At 48.9% G+C, this 18,821-nt stretch overlaps 1 protein-coding gene across 1 annotated transcript in view; it reads left to right on the top strand.

Moving 5' to 3' along the window:
* Window positions 1–18,821, top strand: part of met (MET proto-oncogene, receptor tyrosine kinase) — a 63,464-nt gene that overhangs the window by 27,892 nt on the left and 16,751 nt on the right. The window contains exons 4-13 of the mRNA XM_030365897.1: window positions 423–548; window positions 692–868; window positions 2,684–2,841; window positions 3,865–3,979; window positions 4,696–4,832; window positions 5,104–5,268; window positions 6,804–6,903; window positions 12,552–12,767; window positions 16,030–16,182; window positions 18,041–18,197. Of these exons, the coding sequence (XP_030221757.1) occupies window positions 423–548; window positions 692–868; window positions 2,684–2,841; window positions 3,865–3,979; window positions 4,696–4,832; window positions 5,104–5,268; window positions 6,804–6,903; window positions 12,552–12,767; window positions 16,030–16,182; window positions 18,041–18,197 (1,504 nt within the window). The remainder of the gene's footprint in view (window positions 1–422; window positions 549–691; window positions 869–2,683; window positions 2,842–3,864; window positions 3,980–4,695; window positions 4,833–5,103; window positions 5,269–6,803; window positions 6,904–12,551; window positions 12,768–16,029; window positions 16,183–18,040; window positions 18,198–18,821) is intronic.

The following is an 18,821-nucleotide window of genomic DNA, read 5'->3' as shown; positions in this document are numbered from 1 at the left end:
AGTTTTATTACAGAGGCATCTCATCAGTAACTGTCCTCAGTTCAACCCCTGTGTCCTCTGAAAAGATTAAACGATACGAGCGCCAAATTAATATTTTGCCAGCCCCGTGTGGATATCGTCCTCTACCAAGGTACAGGCGAGCCACAGGACAAAGGGCCCTTGTGTCCCGGTGTGGGTCTCTACCGTACTGCAGCAGTTGAGCCCTGGTCGGTCACCTTAAAGGAAGGTTGAAGCCATCCAAACGCCCACAATGACCCCCACTGTAAACTGAGCTAACGCAGGATAGTACCGCACGCAGACGCCCTTCGGAGGACTCTTGGAAGACTTCTTTGCGTATAATAGAAGATCTGGTGTTAGTTTTTTGAGTCTTGAAGGTGAGTCAGCTTGTGGTGTTGTACTGACCCCCCCCCCCACTCTGCCAGGTTCTCTTCTCCAGGGCCGCGTCCCCCCATGTGAATGTCCGTCTGGACTCCAGGCCGGTGACCACCATGGTTCTGCTGGACCCCGAGGGGCCCGGGGGAGCCCTGCTGCTGGCTACAGGCAGCAAGGTGGCTGCTTAGTCCGCTTCACACGCACATGGCCTTTCACAATGTTAAACTATGCATTCAACGTTTAAGTTTGATATTAATTTGATATAAAATGTCATATTATTAAATGCAATATGAACCCCCTCCTCCCACCCACCCATTAGATCACCAAGGTTCCTCTGACCGGTCCCGGCTGTGGTCAGCTGACATCCTGTACTTCCTGTCTGCTGTCGTCGGGGGTGACAGGATGTGGCTGGTGCGGCGACCGCTGTACGAGAGCCAACGAGTGCCCCTTGACCTCCCGCTGGACCCAGGACTACTGCACCCCCGTTATCAAAAAGGTAACGCCATGACAACCGGGGCAGCACCACTCACCACAGAGTTGGATCTGCAAACGTTCTTTTCATTTATTAAAAAAAAAAAGGAAAAAGAACAGCAAGTATGACGCATCATACAAATACACATAACTGGAAACAACATTACTTGTAAAGGGTCATAAACAATATTTATAAAATAAATGGAGTGTCTATGTCCGAAAAGGCTAGAAGCAGCATTAGTCTTAGTAAACAGTCAAGCCTTAAGTTTTGGTTTGACACTGTAGGGTTGATGATGATGATGATGAGGATGATGATGATGATGATGATGATGATGATGGTGGTGGCAGGGATAAAAAGATTGATGCCTGATGAGGAGGTGGGCTGTTTCTCTATATTCAGTGGGTTACATAGGGAAAAGAGATATTGAATGATGAAAGTGAGACAAAAACAAGACATTGAGCTCAGGCCATGGAATAGCATCCATCTTAATCCGATCCTTTTATAGCCCGTCTCCCCTTGTGTCTCTCGTGTCAACCTGACCGGTAGAAAACCTCACTGGGGCAGAAGTATTTAACTTCCCACGCTGATGGTAAATGTCTCTGTTTAACACATCACCTGGTGAATTTAGGACTGCAGTCATAGTTAGTTTGATTGAAATATAATACCGCACTTTTGAACACGTGTGTGTGTGTGTGTGTGTGTGTGTGTGTGTGTGTGTGTGTGTGTGTGTGTGTGTGTGTGTGTGTGTGTGTGTGTGTGTGTGTGTGTGTGTGTGTGTTTTTGTGTATTTCCGACAAGGGACTGGAGTTGATTTATATATATATATATATATATATGTATATATATATATGTATATATATGTATATTACATGATAAGGTTGGATTACAACAAACTGCAGGGTGCATAACTGCCCTCATCGTAGACTCTGGGAAGTGGCTGAAACCACCGGGATCTCTGCATTTACCCCACAATGATTACAGACCTTCTGGGTATTTCTGTATATTCCTGCTAATCAAATGACAACTCTGAGCAAACCTTGGCTACCTCTTGCACAGCTCATTCAACAGGAGAAGTCGAACCGGCTCGGCCAAATACACCACGTAGCGGAATACCAAAATGGTGGAGTCAGATTCCCATTCAGGGCAACAAAACAGCCCTAGTACAGGGGAAAATATATTGTCTAAAAATGGCATTTGGAGCTGCTTTCATGGGAATAACGTCTTTGAAGGTTTCTGCCTGTTAGAGGATTATTGTAGCGACAGAGGAATATCCATTTAGAACTAGGATTCGGCTGGCCTGCTTTTTTTTATGCTAACGCAGACAAACTTTGAATGCATTGGTACTGTGATTCAAGTGGAGTTTATTTGGAGAGCCCTTTATCACAGTTACAGCCTCATAGAGGCTTCATGACGTTTCTTGACATGAGAGTCCATTACGTTTTGCATTCTGTCGGAACTGCAACACTAAACGTGAGCGTTCCCATTTTAGCGTTGACATCAGGTCGTTAGCATCATGAGTGTTATCATCTAGCTGAACAGGAGGCTAAGGCCCTGTCCCAATTCGCCCCCTTCCCCTAGATTTGAGCCCTAACCCTAGATTTGAGCCCTAACCCTAGATTTGAGCCCTAACCCTAGATTTTGCGCGTTCTTCCAAAGGGGTAAGGTGTCCCAATAGGTCAGGGACCAAGGGGGAGTGCTGTGTCCCCTTCAAATCATCCCTTGACCGCGAGCCAGCTCGCTAGCTGACTTGCGGCTGAGGGCACTCAAAGCGAGTGTTCCTGTTGAGGGGAGAGGAATGGGACCGGGCCTCAGATGTGTTCGCTCCCTACCTTGGTCCAGGTGTGGCCTGCCACTGGGCCGTTACGAGGCACCACTGTCCTGACGATCTGCGGAGAGAACTTTGGCTTCAACAAGACGGAGAGCTTCAAGTCCTCGCTGGTGACGGTGGAGGTGGCTGGGGCCGCCTGCAAACTGTACCGACAAGACCGCCTCAACCGGTGAGAGGGCCGCTCTCAGCCCGCTGCCACTCGCTTGGTGCCCTTTTTGTTGTCGATTTATGTGTTTGTTCACGATTGTTTTATATGTGTGTGTATATGTATTTTTATGTACACGTGTGTGTGTTTGTGTGTGTGTATGTGTGCATGCATATGGGCATGTGTGTCCGAATATGCATGCATGAGTGCTTATTTCTGTGAGTTTGTGTGTATGTGCTTGTGTGTACACTGCATACCAGTGTGGCCAGCAGCGGGGGGGGCGGGGGGGGAGGGGGCAGGGTCAGCAGATAAAGGAGTGTTTAGGTCTGGAGGGCCACAGCAGCTTACTGGGCACGCCGGGCTGTACAAACACAAACCAAAGACCCTTCTCCGGGACTGAATGGGCGCTCTGAGAGGGCGCTCTGAGAGGGCTTCACATTCTGCACATGACTCCACTAACTGCTAAATTGGTAAAAAAAAAAAAAACCTGCTGCGTCGAGGACTTTTCCGCTCCAGCGATTACTTCTGGAAGAAGCGGTCAAAAGCCCCTTCGCCCGAAACAGGCCGGGCGGGGGCTCCGACGCTATAGTACACCCATTGTTTACGTGTATAAAAACATAGTATGGATGGGGGAAGAAGGAAAAAACAAAACGCAGCCAACCCGCTTCCTGGTTTGGATGATGGTCTCTTTGTGCTGGGAGGCGCTGTGGCCCATTAGGACATGGGGCTCTCTGGCTCCCCTGCATGGGAGGCGCTGTGGCCCATTAGGACATGGGGCTCTCTGGCTCCCCTGCATGGGAGGCGCTGTGGCCCATTAGGACATGGGGCTCTCTGGCTCCCCTGCATGGGAGGGGCTGGGGCCCATTAGGACATGGGGCTCTCTGGCTCCCCTGCATGGGAGGCGCTGTGGCCCATTAGGACATGGGGCTCTCTGGCTCCCCTGCATGGGAGGCGCTGTGGCCCATTAGGACATGGGGCTCTCTGGCTCCCCTGCATGGGAATAACGGCGGCTGTGTGTGTGCTGTTTGGCCGTTTGTTTGCCCGTAGGTGGAATGAGCTGCAGTGTTCCCCCGTCTCCAGTGGGAACTTTACTCCGTCCGGAAGGACCGTCAAGGTCACCAGCGGCAACAAGTTTGACCAGAAAGAGGCTTTCTCCTTCGTGGTGGGTCACGTCAGATGTGTGGGCTTTTCTTCTGGTTTTTTGTTTTTTGTGCCTTGTGTGTGGTGTCTGTGATATACTGACGTTGAAGACTACCTTGTTAAAATATAAGTCTTTATTGTGGTGGGAGTCTTGGATAGAGTTGATGGGACTGAATGTGGGAATACAGACACTGTAATGCAATTAAATTAAAGACACAAGCACAATCATTAAATAACAGCCGACAGCAAACACTTAATGACACGAGTAGGACAGAAACACGCAAATACACATGCACATAAACACAAAAAACAATGTCTGTCTCTGTCTCTCTCTCTCTGTCTGTCTGTCTGTCTGTCTGTCTGTCTGTCTGTCTGTCTGTCTGTCTGTCTGTCTGTCTGTCTCTCTGTCTCTCTCTCTGTCTCTCTCTCTGTCTCTGTCTCTCTGTCTCTCTCTCTGTCTCTCTCTCTCTGTCTCTCTCTCTCTGTCTCTGTCTCTCTCTCTCTGTCTCTCTCTCTCTGTCTCTCTGTCTCTCTCTCTCTGTCTCTCTCTCTCTCTCTCTCTCTCTCTCTCTCTCTCTCTCTCTCTCTCTCTCTCTCTCTCTCTCTCTCGGGGGTGTTGTGATCAAAGTCTGTATTGATTCAAACTACTACTTTGTGTGAGTGTGCTGATGTGGATGTTAGTGTGAGAGAGAGAGAGGTTGTTCTTAACCACGTGACTGACCGGTTCTACCCCAACAGGACCCGGTGATTGAGGAGATCTTCCCAGAGTTTGGGCCTAAGTCTGGGGGTACCGTGCTCACCATCAGGGGGGCCTTCCTGGACGCTGGCACCAAGAGAGAGGTCACCGTGGGGAAAGCTGTCTGTAAGATCCAGAGGTCAGTCTATGGGTGCCTCCCTTATTAGAATCTTTCTTTCGTTCGTTTGTTCGTTTGTTCGTTTGTTTGTTTGTTCGTTCGTTCGTTCGTTTGTTTGTTTGTTTGTTTGTTCGTTTCTTTCTTTCTTTCTTTCTTTCTTTCTTTCTTTCTTTCTTTCTTTCTTTCTTTCTTTCTTTCTTTCTTTCTTTCTTTCTTTCTTTCAAACTGGCACAATACTTTCTTTCTCTTTATTTATTTTTATAAAAGAAAAAATCTCTCCCCCCATTCCCAGCGTCATCTCCACAACGCTGATCTGTAAGACCCCGCCCTCTCCGGAACCGTCCAATCAGCCGGTGACGCTAACGCTGGACGGGGTGGAGAGGCGGGCCCCGGGCCCCTTCACCTACAACCAGGACCCGGTCATCAACAGCATCCAGCCCTCGCGCTCCTTCATCAGGTCTGAGCAGTGAAGCGCCCCGGTCTGCTCGCACTCGCTGTGTCCCGCATCGTTCCCGATCACGGATACGGTGCACTATAGGGAGCTCGCCATGTCCCGCATCGTTCCCTATCACGGATACGGTGCACTATAGGGAGCTCGCCATGTCCCGCATCGTTCCCGATCACGGATACGGTGCACTATAGGGAGCCATGTTCTGCATCGTTCCCGATCACGGATACGGTGCACTATAGGGAGCCATGTTCTGCATCGTTCCCGATCACGGATACGGTGCACTACAGGGAGCCATGTCCCGCATCGTTCCCGATCACGGATACGGTGCACTACAGGGAGCCATGTTCTGCATCGTTCCCGATCACGGATACGGTGCACTACAGGGCGCTCGCCATGTTCTGCATCGTTCCCGATCACGGATACGGTGCACTACAGGGAGCCATGTTCCGCCTCGTGCCTGATCACGGATACGGTGCACTACAGGGAGCCATGTTCCGCATCGTGCCTGATCACGGATACGGGGCACTATAGGGAGCTCGCCATTTTGTAGTGGTGTTTGAATTCTCAGTGGTTAATTTCATTCACTATATAGTGAACAATAAAACACCCACAATTTTTGTGAACATTAGATGTATCCTACATGTTACTCCCGTATACCACAATGCAATGCGTTCTTGTTTTTTACTGACGCAAATTACGTTTAGAAATGTTCAGCATAGTGTCCGAATTCTCGTTGGTTCGTTTCCTATATAGTGCACTATATCATAAACACTATATAGGGAATAGTGAGGGAGTGAATAGGGAACAATTTCGAACACAGATATACACTTTATAAACCTGTATACTGCAGTGTCGTTATAGTAGGGTTGACCACAGGTGTATCTCGTGACCTTAATTACGGCCACTGGCATATCCATAGGACAGATCCATAATTAACTTAATGAGCTACACCTGTTTTCACACCTACTGTGACACTTCTGTGATAAAAGTGATATTGTAGGTGCACTGATATTGATCATTGAATGATTGATTGTACTGTCCTGTGTGAGCCAATATCATCAAAATGAATTCCAGACGATTTGCGTCGTTTGGCAATAATAAAGACTTGACTTGATTGATAACAGGTGTTTTGGCATTAGATCATTACGGCTGCACGGATGATTACACATCTGATTGATTGAAAAATGTATTCAAAGGAAAACAATATATTAAGATGTCAGGACTGTCAGGATTTGATTTTGTCTGGGGTCAACAGTCTTGCAGAGGTCTTTACAGCGTGTTGGGAGGAACCTGAGAGTGAGCCGTGAGAGCCCCATTATGTACCGGGCACTAATGCAGGACAGAAGCAGGATGAACACCCTGAGATGCTCTGCGGCTAGGGTCGCATCTTGGATTTCACAGCCAGAGGAAGCGCGTAGGAGTGGAGGTCTCAGACTCGGTAGCCGCTAACGCTAACAGCAGACCCTCCCGTCGGGCCTCTAGTGTAACGGTGTCTGGGCCTGGAGGCCAACTGGGCTGATGTCTTCCTGTCTCCTCTGCAGCGGCGGCTGCACGCTGTCGGCTCACGGCTTCTTCCTGCAGTCCGGCCTGCTGCCCCAGATGTTCATCTCCGTCCCGCATGAGGGAAAGCTGCTGCACGCGGTGAGTAGGCTGCGGGTTTCTGATGGAATGCTGTGGATCACAATGCTTTATGTACTCAGAGGAGAGTTTATCACAATGTAGATTCAATTTAAATCTTAAAAATTGTATATAGCACAATATTTATATGTTGTATTTATATATATTCAAACCAGAGTATATCAAAATGTATATTCTATTTATATACACTCACAATAAACATACAAATTGAAAAGACACATCTCAGTAAACGTCAATAAAATGCCTTTAACCTCACTGTTGAACGGAAAAGTACTGTAAGACGTTGTATCCACATGTAAAAATACAAATACAAGGGGACAGGGATCCAGCTCTTGACTTTACTTCCGGTTGGATTTATGTTCAATATGAAATGGAAGTGCAGGATTAAGTGGTAACATGTCTTTTTTTCCTTTACTATTCTGAGGAAAGACATTCCTACAGTGTCCTGTCATGTGTGTGGTATTGTCATTATAAGCATTTACCTCCTGAAAGAGTCTGTAGGCTTTTTGAGGATGTGGGGAAAAAGGAAATCGAAATTGTGTTGTCTGGAGAAAACTACACTAAACCCCAGAGGCCCTCTCCCCTCCCACACACACACACACACACACACACACACACACACACACACACACACACACACACACACACACACACACACACACACACACACACACACACACACACACACACACACACACACACACACACACCACTCAAAGAATACAAAGAATATCACACTTCACCCACCTCCCTCCAAAGTTCCAGGGTACACACACACACACACACACACACACACACACACACACACACACACACACACACACACACACACACACACGCGCACACACAAATCCATCATAGCAAAATGTGTCATTGTTATTTCAATATTGTTGGTTTGTGGCATGATGAAATGTTAATATCATACTAGCGTGAAAGCTCTGGGCTGTACTAACCCCCTGAGCCAATACCCCGTCCTCCACGCTGTGTCCACTCGGATAACCATCGCCCAACTTTGGTTGTTCAATGGCTGTTGTTGAAACAAAAGCTGCTGCTTTGAAATAGAGAGGAAAGAGAAATGGTAAAACTACCAACCCTAACCTTCCAAAGGTCTCCGCTTCTGGAATGAAGACAAACCCTGGGGGAATACGTTGATGGTAAAATAACTGCATTTATTGAATGATAGATTAAATAGTTATTGAGGACATGTTTTTAATTAATCTCTCAATAAAACAAAAACAAGGAATACCTCCAACCTCACTGATAGATTTAAAAGATCAAGGATTTTATTTATTCGCTTAGGTCTGTTTGCTTTTGTCATTAAGTTTAAGTTTAGGAAGTAGATGGGTGATCAGTTTTGAATTACCCTCAACAAAACCAATTAGCATACAGAGAGCTTTGTGTGTGTGGGCCTGATTTGTGTGTGTGTATTTGTCTGGTCTCGGGTTGAAGCACATATTGTTCTTTGATGTTATCGGCCACTCTGAGAAAACACACTTCCAACAGGTACAGACAAGCCCGCCCGAGGGGATAATACCCCCTGAAACACACACACACACACACACACACACACACACACACACACACACACACACACACACACACACACACACACACACACACTAACACTCACTCAACCTTTTGTGTGCAAATTACTTTGTTATAGGGTCACAAACATCCACTAACATCCATTTCAACCTTCCACTCCACACACACACACTTACTCACACAAAAGCACACATACACAAACACACGTAGGCACGTCTCTGTGTCTCATCTTTCAGCTCCTCTGTCCGTGGCGGCTGACCTGCGCTGGGGTCAGGGCTGGATGGGGCCCCCGGGAGCCCCCACACCACACAGAGGGGCCCGGGTGCTCACACCTCCAAACGGCTCCTCACTGCCAACGTTACCCGTTCATAATAATAATAATAATGATATATCTTGTTTTTACAGCACTTTCTAAATACTCAAAGACGCTTTACAAAAAAGGAATACATACAGACATTACAGACACTCAAAGGAAAAGAAACAACACTACTACAATAGGAGAGAGAGAGAGAGAGAGAGAGAGAGAGAGAGAGAGAGAGAGAGAGAGAGAGAGAGAGAGAGAGAGAGAGAGAGAGAGAGAGAGAGAGAGAGAGAGAGAGAGAGAGAGAGAGAGATGTAGGTCAGGGGTCTCAAACTCAGCCTACCTGGTGGTAGAGTCTGGGTCAGGCTGGGCCACATCAAGTATTCCATAAAAAAAAAAGTAGCACAACTGACCCAATCTTAGTTAATGATCGGGCTGTAATTAGATCACGTTGGCTATGTAATTGCTGACAACAGGGGACATTTCATAGTGGTTGGTGGAAACCGGTACATTTTAGCGTCCTTTGGCTTTTGTCGGGACTCAGGACATGCAACTCAAAATTGGGACTGTCCCGGCAAAACCGGGAAATCTGGTCACACTATCACAAGTGATAGAAAAGCGTGGTAAGTGACTCAGCAAAAATGTGCGTTTGACAACAACACTAAACTTTGTCAAGTAGGGGGCCACAAAATATCATCCTGCGGGCCTCAATTGGCCCCCGTGCCGCGAGTTTGAGACCCCTGTTGTAGGTGGTCCTGAAGAAATGGATTTTAAGTAGACTTTTGAATACTGCTAATGGGGGCCACCTATGACTGCTGTCAGAGCCGACTGATAAGCCGATTGAAGAGATTCAGCCTCAAGTCAAAAATCATGAAGTTCTGTTAGACCTCAAGACTTTAAAAAACAAATTGTGGCATCTTAAACTTAATTAAAAAGTGAAGTTAATTACTTACTAGTGTTCTGTCTGCTATTGACAACGAGAGAGAGAGAGAGAGAGAGAGAGAGGTACAGGAGCAGAGCATTGGCGAGAGGCCTCTGCATGTTAAATAAAGCTATCACGGCTAATGATTTAGGATGGGAAGGCGCAGCGCTGTGGTGCAGCTGTCGCCTGTGTAGGGAACGCCACTAAGACGCAGCCTGGGAACCAGCAGCATCAATGTCTTATTGTCCCGGGGCGCGTCGGCGTGCAGCGAACACTGCAGCACAACTGCTCCTCAGCGCGCTTCCTCGCCGCTGCAGGTCTGCTTTGGAGAAGTGCATTAGGGCAAAGATGGATCAAGTGAGTGGAATTGGTGTGTCTGTGTGTGTGTGTGTGTGTATGCTTGTGTGTCTGCGTGTGCTTGTGTGTGTGTGTTTGTATGTGTGTGTGTTTGTGTGAGTGAGAGTTTGTGTGTGTGTGTGTGTGTGTGTGTGTGTGTGTGTGTGTGTGTGTGTGTGTGTGTGTGTGTCTGCGTGTGCTTTTGTGTGTGTGTTTGTATGTGTGTGCGTGGGTGTGTGTGTGTGTTTGTGTGTGTGGAGGTGGTTGATCCGATCTCATGTCAGATCTCCGTAAAGCCCTCTCAGCAGGCCCTGGCCTTCCCACACACACCCTCTTTACGACCCACATAAAAATCACTATATTTTCATGAACCGTATACCACTAAGCTGGCACTGCCTCAAAGCACATTCACACCAGCACACACACACACACACACACACACACACACACACACACACACACACACACACACACACACACACACACACACACACACACACACACACACACACACACACACACACACAAGCCCCAGCTCATGAGGATCCCGAGCCGTACCTACGACCCAGAGGACCAGGCTTTAACGAGGGCCTCCACACTGGTCCAGCACCTGTTGGCTCAATTTCCAGACCCTCCTACACCCCCCCCCCCCCCCCCGCTCATCCTCTGCCCATGTCCTCCCAGAGGACACATCTGGACCCTTCACACCCCCCCACCCCCTCCACCCCACCCCACGCCCGATGCTTTGATTGAGTTAGCCTGACTGCATCATTAGAGATACAGAGTCACCACGCCTAAATTGGGCTGTAAACCAAAATGATTCTTGCCAATGTACAAACACCCCACACTGCACATCCCTGATTACTCACACACTACTACAACCCCCTCCACGGCGCCTGCTCAGGAGTGTGTGAGTCGTGGGCTCACTGGGGAAGCAGCAGAACTCGTAAATCATTCTAAATTGGAAAAGCTCCTTCCATGATGCAGGAGATGCATTTTGGGTCGGAAGGTTCTGGATGTCTCATCGCTGTCGTGGTCAGAAAGCACACGCTGCGCTGTCGTCGTACCACTGAGCGATTGTATGTACAGCTGCTGGCCAACACACACACACACACACACACACACACACACACACACACACACACACACACACACACACACACACATACATTCAGCGAGTAGTATGTTCATGTGTACATGCGGGGGCCAAACAATGGTGCCCCTCAGTGTACTGACGGAGGTTTCCACTCATTCACAGCGTCTTCGTCCTGTGGTTCCCGTGAGGCCTGCGTGTTAGGAGTCCTTTAAGTCCACTTGAGTTGAGTCATTGGCTCGGGTCTGGCTGATGACAGCTCCAAGCCACTGGACTTGTGTTGGGGTCATGTGTTTGCATGTTTGTGTGTGTTTGTGTGTGTGTGTCTGTGTGTGTGTGCTTGTGTGTGAGTGTGTATATGTGCTTGCTTGTGAGTTTGTTGGAGTACTTGTAAGCGTGGGTGTGTGTGTGTGTGTGTGTGTGTGTGTCTGGGTGTGTTTATGCGTGTAAGCATGGGTATGTGTGTGTGTGTGTGTGTGTGTGTGTGTGTGTGTGTGTGTGTGTGTGTGTGTGTGTGTGTGTGTGTGTGTGTGTGTGTGTGTGTGTGTGTATTGTCCTACCGGGCTGCTACTGCTCTACAGGGACACGGTTGGCACGTAATGTGGGGACCAGGAAGTATCAGCAGCTCCCAGGCTGACCTGCCGGTGCTGGGGTCTATCAGGGAGCAGGACACCACGCACTCAGCCCTGCACCAGCAGCTTAATGCACTCAACAGACACAAAGAGGGAAGCCAGGAGCCGTCGGGCTGCAGCGCCTCACACTCTGTTAATATTAACATGTGCGGATAAAGACAGACTCATTTGCTTGAGTCCTGAGTTATTCTTGCAACTCAATAGGTTGCTGGTTCAATCTCATCGCATGTTCTTGTGCAAGGCAGCTAAGCTGTTTCTGGTGACCTGTTTGAAGGGTGTGAATGAGTGGGTGTGTGTACGGTTGTGTGTGAGACTCTCACTAGAAGGGTCCTAAGTCGCTAGAAAGTACGCTATATAAATGCAGTCCATTGACCAATTTGTGTGGCTCAGTCAAAACTGTGTTGAGTAACACTTGGAGTACAATTGGCATCTACCTTCAGTCTTTGTGGGGAACCAACCAAGCGATGTGTGCATGTTTCCACATCAAATGACAAAAATAAAGCTATTAGTGGCTCTTGCCTCGGAGCTAATGTCAATGATAATAAACGATTGTTGTGTGTTTGTGGAGAACTCCAAACTTAATGAGGCAGATACTTTGACTTCAGTGTACTTCATCTTCAACTCTAGGGAGCATGGCTTTGACTTTACTGATGCATAACCTCAGCTCAGCACTCACTGTGTGTGTGTGTGTGTGTGTGTGTGTGTGTGTGTGTGTGTCTGTGTGTGTGTGTGTGTGTGTGTGTGTGTGTGTGTGTGTGTGTGTGTGTGTGTGTGTGTGTGTGTGCGTTTGTTACGTTACACGTGTGTGTGTGCGTGCTCCAGGTCTCCAGCTGTGTGTACGGGGAGAACAGGACCACCATTCAGTGCATCACGCCCTCTCTGGCCAAGCTGGCCCTGCAGCCCCCCACGGTGACCCGCGTGGCCTTCATCCTGGACGGCTTCCAGACCCCTCAGGTGGACCTCATCTACGTGGAGGACCCGCTCTTCCAGGACCCCAAGCTCACCTCCAAAGACAACAAGAGCGTTGTGGAGCTCAAGGTGAGCGGCCAGCGCGTTGACCTCCGGGACAGCGCGTTGACCTCCGGGCCAGCGCGTTGACCTCCGGGCCAGCGCGTTGACCTCCGGGCCAGCGCGTTGACCTCCGGGCCAGCGCGTTGACCTCCGGGCCAGCGCGTTGACCTCCAGGCCAGCGCGTTGTCCTCGACGTCACGCAGTGCGGGGGGGCAAACGCACACTAGCAATACTACTACTACTACTACTACTACACATAGATAAGCTTAATTATAAACCATACACACCGTGACAGGTTTATACGTACACATCAAGTTATTTAACAGCACTTCTACCCAAAGCAACGTCAAGAGACGATTCAATAAGTTATTCTAAACTTGATTGCCATTTCAACAAGTGCATTGGAATTCTGTCTCTGGTATACAGAGGGATAAAAAGATACCGCCATTTGCGGTATACGTAAACATACCTATGAGTTTGCGTCTCTTAACAGATTCGTAGTACGTTCTAACATGGCGTGGATCGTGGGTAGGACCATTTTGGATGTATTGCAATGGGGTGTGCTTGAGCAGTAGTTGACATGTAAATAACATGCCTCCATGCACAGACGTACATAACTCTGAACACAAACGTTCAGGCACATGCGGACACAGGGATGCCTGCGTGCCCAATATGTGTGTGTTTACACGTGTAGTCACATATAGACGGCTGCTGATTCACAACGCCACGCCCCCACACAGACGCAACATTGTGCATGACCACGCTTTGGCACACACACTGTAGGCTTTTCTTTTGGTCATGCTTGGTGTACATATATCATCCTCGTTAAGCACATGCATGTTCAAATGAATGGACAAGAAGCCAAACAAGTTCACATGCATATTGACCCCAAAAAAAACTAACTAAGTGTGCGCACACACACACACACACACACACACACACACACACACACACACACACACACACACACACACACACACACACACACACACACACACACAACCACTTGGTGACAAATTGGGAAGGAAACTATACTGAAAGGAAAACAGGAAGTGGATTCTGCTTCCCAGCGCCCCCCCGCCCCCCCGCCCCCCCTCTCTTCTCTCTACTCCTCCACCTATTCTCTCCATCACGTCGCATTGTTCTGCTGCTCTTGACATTTTAACGCTCGCTGTCGTGAGGCACTCCCTTGGCCTTTATTAAAAAACGGGGCATTTTGATCCAAACAATGCGAAACCAGAGGATATTTCTGGTTTCTCTTCTTTCTCCTTGAGATGTTGTTTTCTCGGGCTCCCGTCTGGACGGCCAGCAGCAGCTGCTCCCGCCGGCTCCACACCGGATCCGCCAGTCGTTTCTCTTTTCTTTCTTTTTTTTTTTCCCACATCCCTGACCCTGGTCCTGACACCCATCCAACCCCCCTCCTCTTCCTCCTCCTCTTCCTCCACCCCTCCCACACAGCCCCACCCCTCCCAGCCCAGACCAACCGACGTGTTTGTAACCTTGGTGCGCCCCCCCCATCAGACCAACACGGCTCGCATTTAACACCAGCTCATAACTCGGCCCCCGGAATTCCCTCCCCCCCCCAATAAAGGCAGCGTCTCCTATTACCGACTGTATTGCCATCTGATAGCTTTTAGCCCCAAAATGGCTGCTGATTAAGGGAACAATGGATAAAGGACATAATTGGCTTTGATTGACAGCTCTGGTCCAAAATGGTTGCCGTGTCTATGTCATGGATCTGGGTCCATATCACTGCACACCTCGTCCCAGCACCGTGAGAAGCTCAGCACTGATAATGATGGCAGCAGTTAATAATAGTCAGATCAGATTAGTTTCCTGGTTTTCCGTAGTATCTGTGTACAGGTATGTTACAAAGAAAAATGAACGAAAGAACATGTAACAAAGAAAACACATGCTCGATTAGTTTTTAATGATATTTTTTTTAGGGTTTAATAAGTGAAATATCGAGGTAAATTCGATACTGGTGTGTGTAAGTGCGTGTGCGTGTGCGTGTGCGTGTGTGAACAGGTGCAGGCCTTACGCTGTGTCAAATTGGCTGTCACGCAAGGAATGGGATCATTCCCTTTATGGCCTCCTGCTATGCTCATACATGTGTGTGTGTGTCTGTGTGTGTCTGTCTGTCTGTCTGTCTGTCTGTCTGTCTGTCTGTCTGTCTGTCTGTCTGTCTGTCTGTCTGTCTGTCTGTCTGTCTGTCTGTGTATGTGTGTGTGTGTGTGTCTGTGTGAGAGAAAAAACAGACCTTGGTGAAATAAATAAATAATAAAGTAGCCTGGCACACACATACAATCACACATTGACACACGGACACACTGACAGACAGACACACTGACACACAGACACACTGACAGACATTTATAAACACTACATACAAAATAACTGATCAACAATAACTTAGACGAGCACATTCACTGACTAAATTAATCACACATTCCCAGACACACACTTATCATATAAATACACACTCACGTGGAACACAATGTAACACAATGTTACATTCACTGTCCTACAGTCACATGCACGTCTCTGACACAATCACATACTCACCCACATGCATGGACTTACTAACTCACTAACTCACGCACACCACAGATAATTACACTGTCGCCACAAATATTCAACCACTTTCTCCATCACTCGCTCTGTGTGTCTCTCTCTCTCTCTCTCTCTCCATCTCTCTCTCTCTCTCTCTCTCTCTCTCTCCCTCCCCTTCCTTAGCAAATTGGCACATACACAACCGCACACTCCCACGCACACTCAGACTCACACGACAGATAACCCCACCCACACAAACTCTCACACACTCTCACACACACACACGCACGCACACACACACACACACACACACACACACACACACACACACACACACACACACACACACACACACACACACAAATCAGGAAAGCATTTTGAAAGGGTGCAACATGGTTTCAACATTTCATCAAAGCAACTCCCTGTAACTTAAACTTCTTATTCCAACCTTCTCTCTCTCTCTCTCTCTCTCTGTCTCTCTGTCTCTCTGTCTCTCCCTCTCTCCCTCCCTCTCTCTGTCTCCCTCTATATTTCGACCCTCTCTCCCTCTACCCTCTCTCTCCCTCTCTCCCTCTACCCTCTCTAGCCCTCTCTCCTCCCCATCATGCCTGCCTTATTGAGTTAGCCGTTCCTTCATCCGATCAGCCCCCCCTCTGGTGCTGCGCCCTCAGCGTGGATCTCATGCCTCCCCTCCTCTCCCCCCCTCTCCCCCCCTCTCCCCCCCTCTCCCCCCCAGGGCTCCCACATGGACATAGAGGCCATGAAGTGCCAGGTGCTGACGGTGTCCAACCACAGCTGTGAGAGTCTGAGTGTGGTCGGCAACACGGCCGAGTGCACCGTGCCCCGCCTGCTGCAGGGCCCCGCCCGGCCCAAGGAGCTGCAGGTGGAGGTGGGACACGCACACACACACACACACGCACACCTACACACACACCTACACACCTACACGTACACATACACACACACACACACACATACAAACCTACACACGTACACATACACATACACACCTACACACCTACACATACACATACACACACACACACACATACAAACCTACACACGTACACATACACATACACACCTACACACCTACACATACACACGCACACACACCTACACACCTACACACCTAGACACACACACACACACAGACACAGCTACACACATATATTCAGACAAATATTCAGACATTCATACAAACATTTATGCATGCAAGCATGTATGTATGTATGCATACATACATACATACATACATACATACATACATACATACATACATACATACATACATACATACATGCATCCATATAAGTTCAAGCGTACACACACACACACACACACACACACACACACACACACACACACACACACACACACACACACACACACACACACACACACACACACACACACACACACACACACACAGTGCAGATTTACTGCATATGTGACAAAGGAGAGATGAAAAGAAGATGATGGAATCGGTTATTTTATGTGGGTTTTTTGGACGCATTCCGTTGCATCTATAAAACGGTGTAACTGTGAGCCGAGGTTTGTTCTTTTAGCATGGACACTTATTGTTATAACCAGTGGAAGCTCTGAGAGAGAGATCCCACCAATAAAACATATCATGTTGTCCTCTGAGGAGATTCATGGTGGACTTAAGGCATTAGGGGGGCTTTATTAGCCCCTAGTGAAGACGGATACCCTTCCACTGCAGCAGTAGCGAATCGTGTGTGTGTGTGTGTGTGTGTGTGTGTGTGTGTGTGTGTGTGTGTGTGTGTGTGTGTGTGTGTGTGTGTGTGTGTGTGTGTGTGTGTGTGTGTGTAAACACCACAGTACAACTGACATAATGAGAGGTTCAGCGTATAGATTAGAGGAGTCACTATGGGAACAGACGCTGGTCTGTCTTTTCATTCATATTCAGACATTGCACAATTTTCATTTGTGCAGAAGACGGATTTGCCTGAATTTCATTTGGCTAAGTGTTCCATTAATTATCACAAACGATAAACAAGATTCCTATTTTCCAGTTCAATCTGTAATGTTTACCGTGCCCTGCACACACTGCATACATCACCCGGGGAAGGGCCGGGCCGGAGCTCCATAGAGCAGCAGGTCATTCCTAGTCCGCCTGGCGTCTCATGGAGGCCTGGGCAGACTTTCTAACTGCTCAGGTGAAATGCCAAGCGGCTCATCTCTCAGCGAGGAGGGGACCTCCGGATGCTGAGAGTGACCTGTCTGGGAGGACGTCTTTAGAGGTATCATGGGAGTAGGCTGTGAGCAGAGCAGAGGTTCTGGGGGGACGGGACGGGGGGCAGACCCTCTGAGTGTTGTGGCTCTCCATCGCTTCTCCTGGTAGGAGGAGAAGGTCATGCAGTAACCCCTCACCACAGAGAGGCTGTTACTAAATAGGACACACACATACGCACCCTGGCATGCACGCGCACACACACACACACGCACGCACGCGCACACGCACACACGCACACACACACACACACACTCAGAGCCAAACACAAAACCCCACACGCACATACACATAAAAACAGACACAAACAAAGACACGTCCCCACCACACACGTAAATGCACCGAGCCCAAGGTGACCCCCTCTCTCTCCCCTGTGTGTGTGTGTGTGTGTGTGTGTGTGTGTGTGTGTGTGTGTGTGTGTGTGTGTGTGTGTGTGTGTGTGTGTGTGTGTGTGTGTGTGTGTGTGTGTGTGTGTGTGTGTGTGTGGGCCCAGTGGCGGCAGGCGGACAGCGTCCGGACGTTGGGCGTGGTGACCCTGGCCGAGGAGCAGAGCTTCAGCAGCCTGCTGGTGGGCGGAGTGGGGGCCAGCGGGCTGCTGCTGCTGCTGCTGGCCTCACTGCTGCTGTGGAGGAGGAGGAAGCACGTGGACGGTAAGACAGGGGCGCAGACAGACAGCTCCGAGAGGGCTCACACACAGACAGACAGCTCCGAGAGGGCTCACACACAGACAGCTCTGAGAGGCCTACACACAGACAGACAGACAGCTCTGAGAGGGCTCACACACAGACAGACAGCTCTGAGAGGGCTCACACACAGACAGACAGACAGACAGCTCAGAGAGGGCTCACACATAGACAGCTCTGAGAGGGCCTACACACAGACAGACAGACAGCTCTGAGAGGGCTCACACACAGCCAGACAGACAGCTCTGAGAGGGCCTACACACAGACAGACAGACAGCTCTGGGAGGGCTCACACACAGACAGACAGCTCTGAGAGGGCTCACACACAGACAGACAGACAGCTCTGAGAGGGCTCACACACAGACAGACAGACAGCTCTGAGAGGGCTCACACACAGACAGACAGACAGCTCTGAGAGGGCTCAGACACAGACGGCTCTGAGAGGGCTCACACACAGACAGACAGACAGCTCTGAGAGGGCTCACGCACAGACAGACAGACAGCTCTGAGAGGGCTCACACACACACACACAGACAGACAGCTCTGAGAGGGCTCACACACAGACAGACAGACAGCTCTGAGAGGGCTCAC

This window comes from Gadus morhua, chromosome 9, assembly GCF_902167405.1.
Source record: "Gadus morhua chromosome 9, gadMor3.0, whole genome shotgun sequence".
Taxonomy (NCBI): Eukaryota; Metazoa; Chordata; class Actinopteri; order Gadiformes; family Gadidae; genus Gadus; species Gadus morhua.
This window is presented reverse-complemented; position numbering and strand designations above follow the sequence as displayed.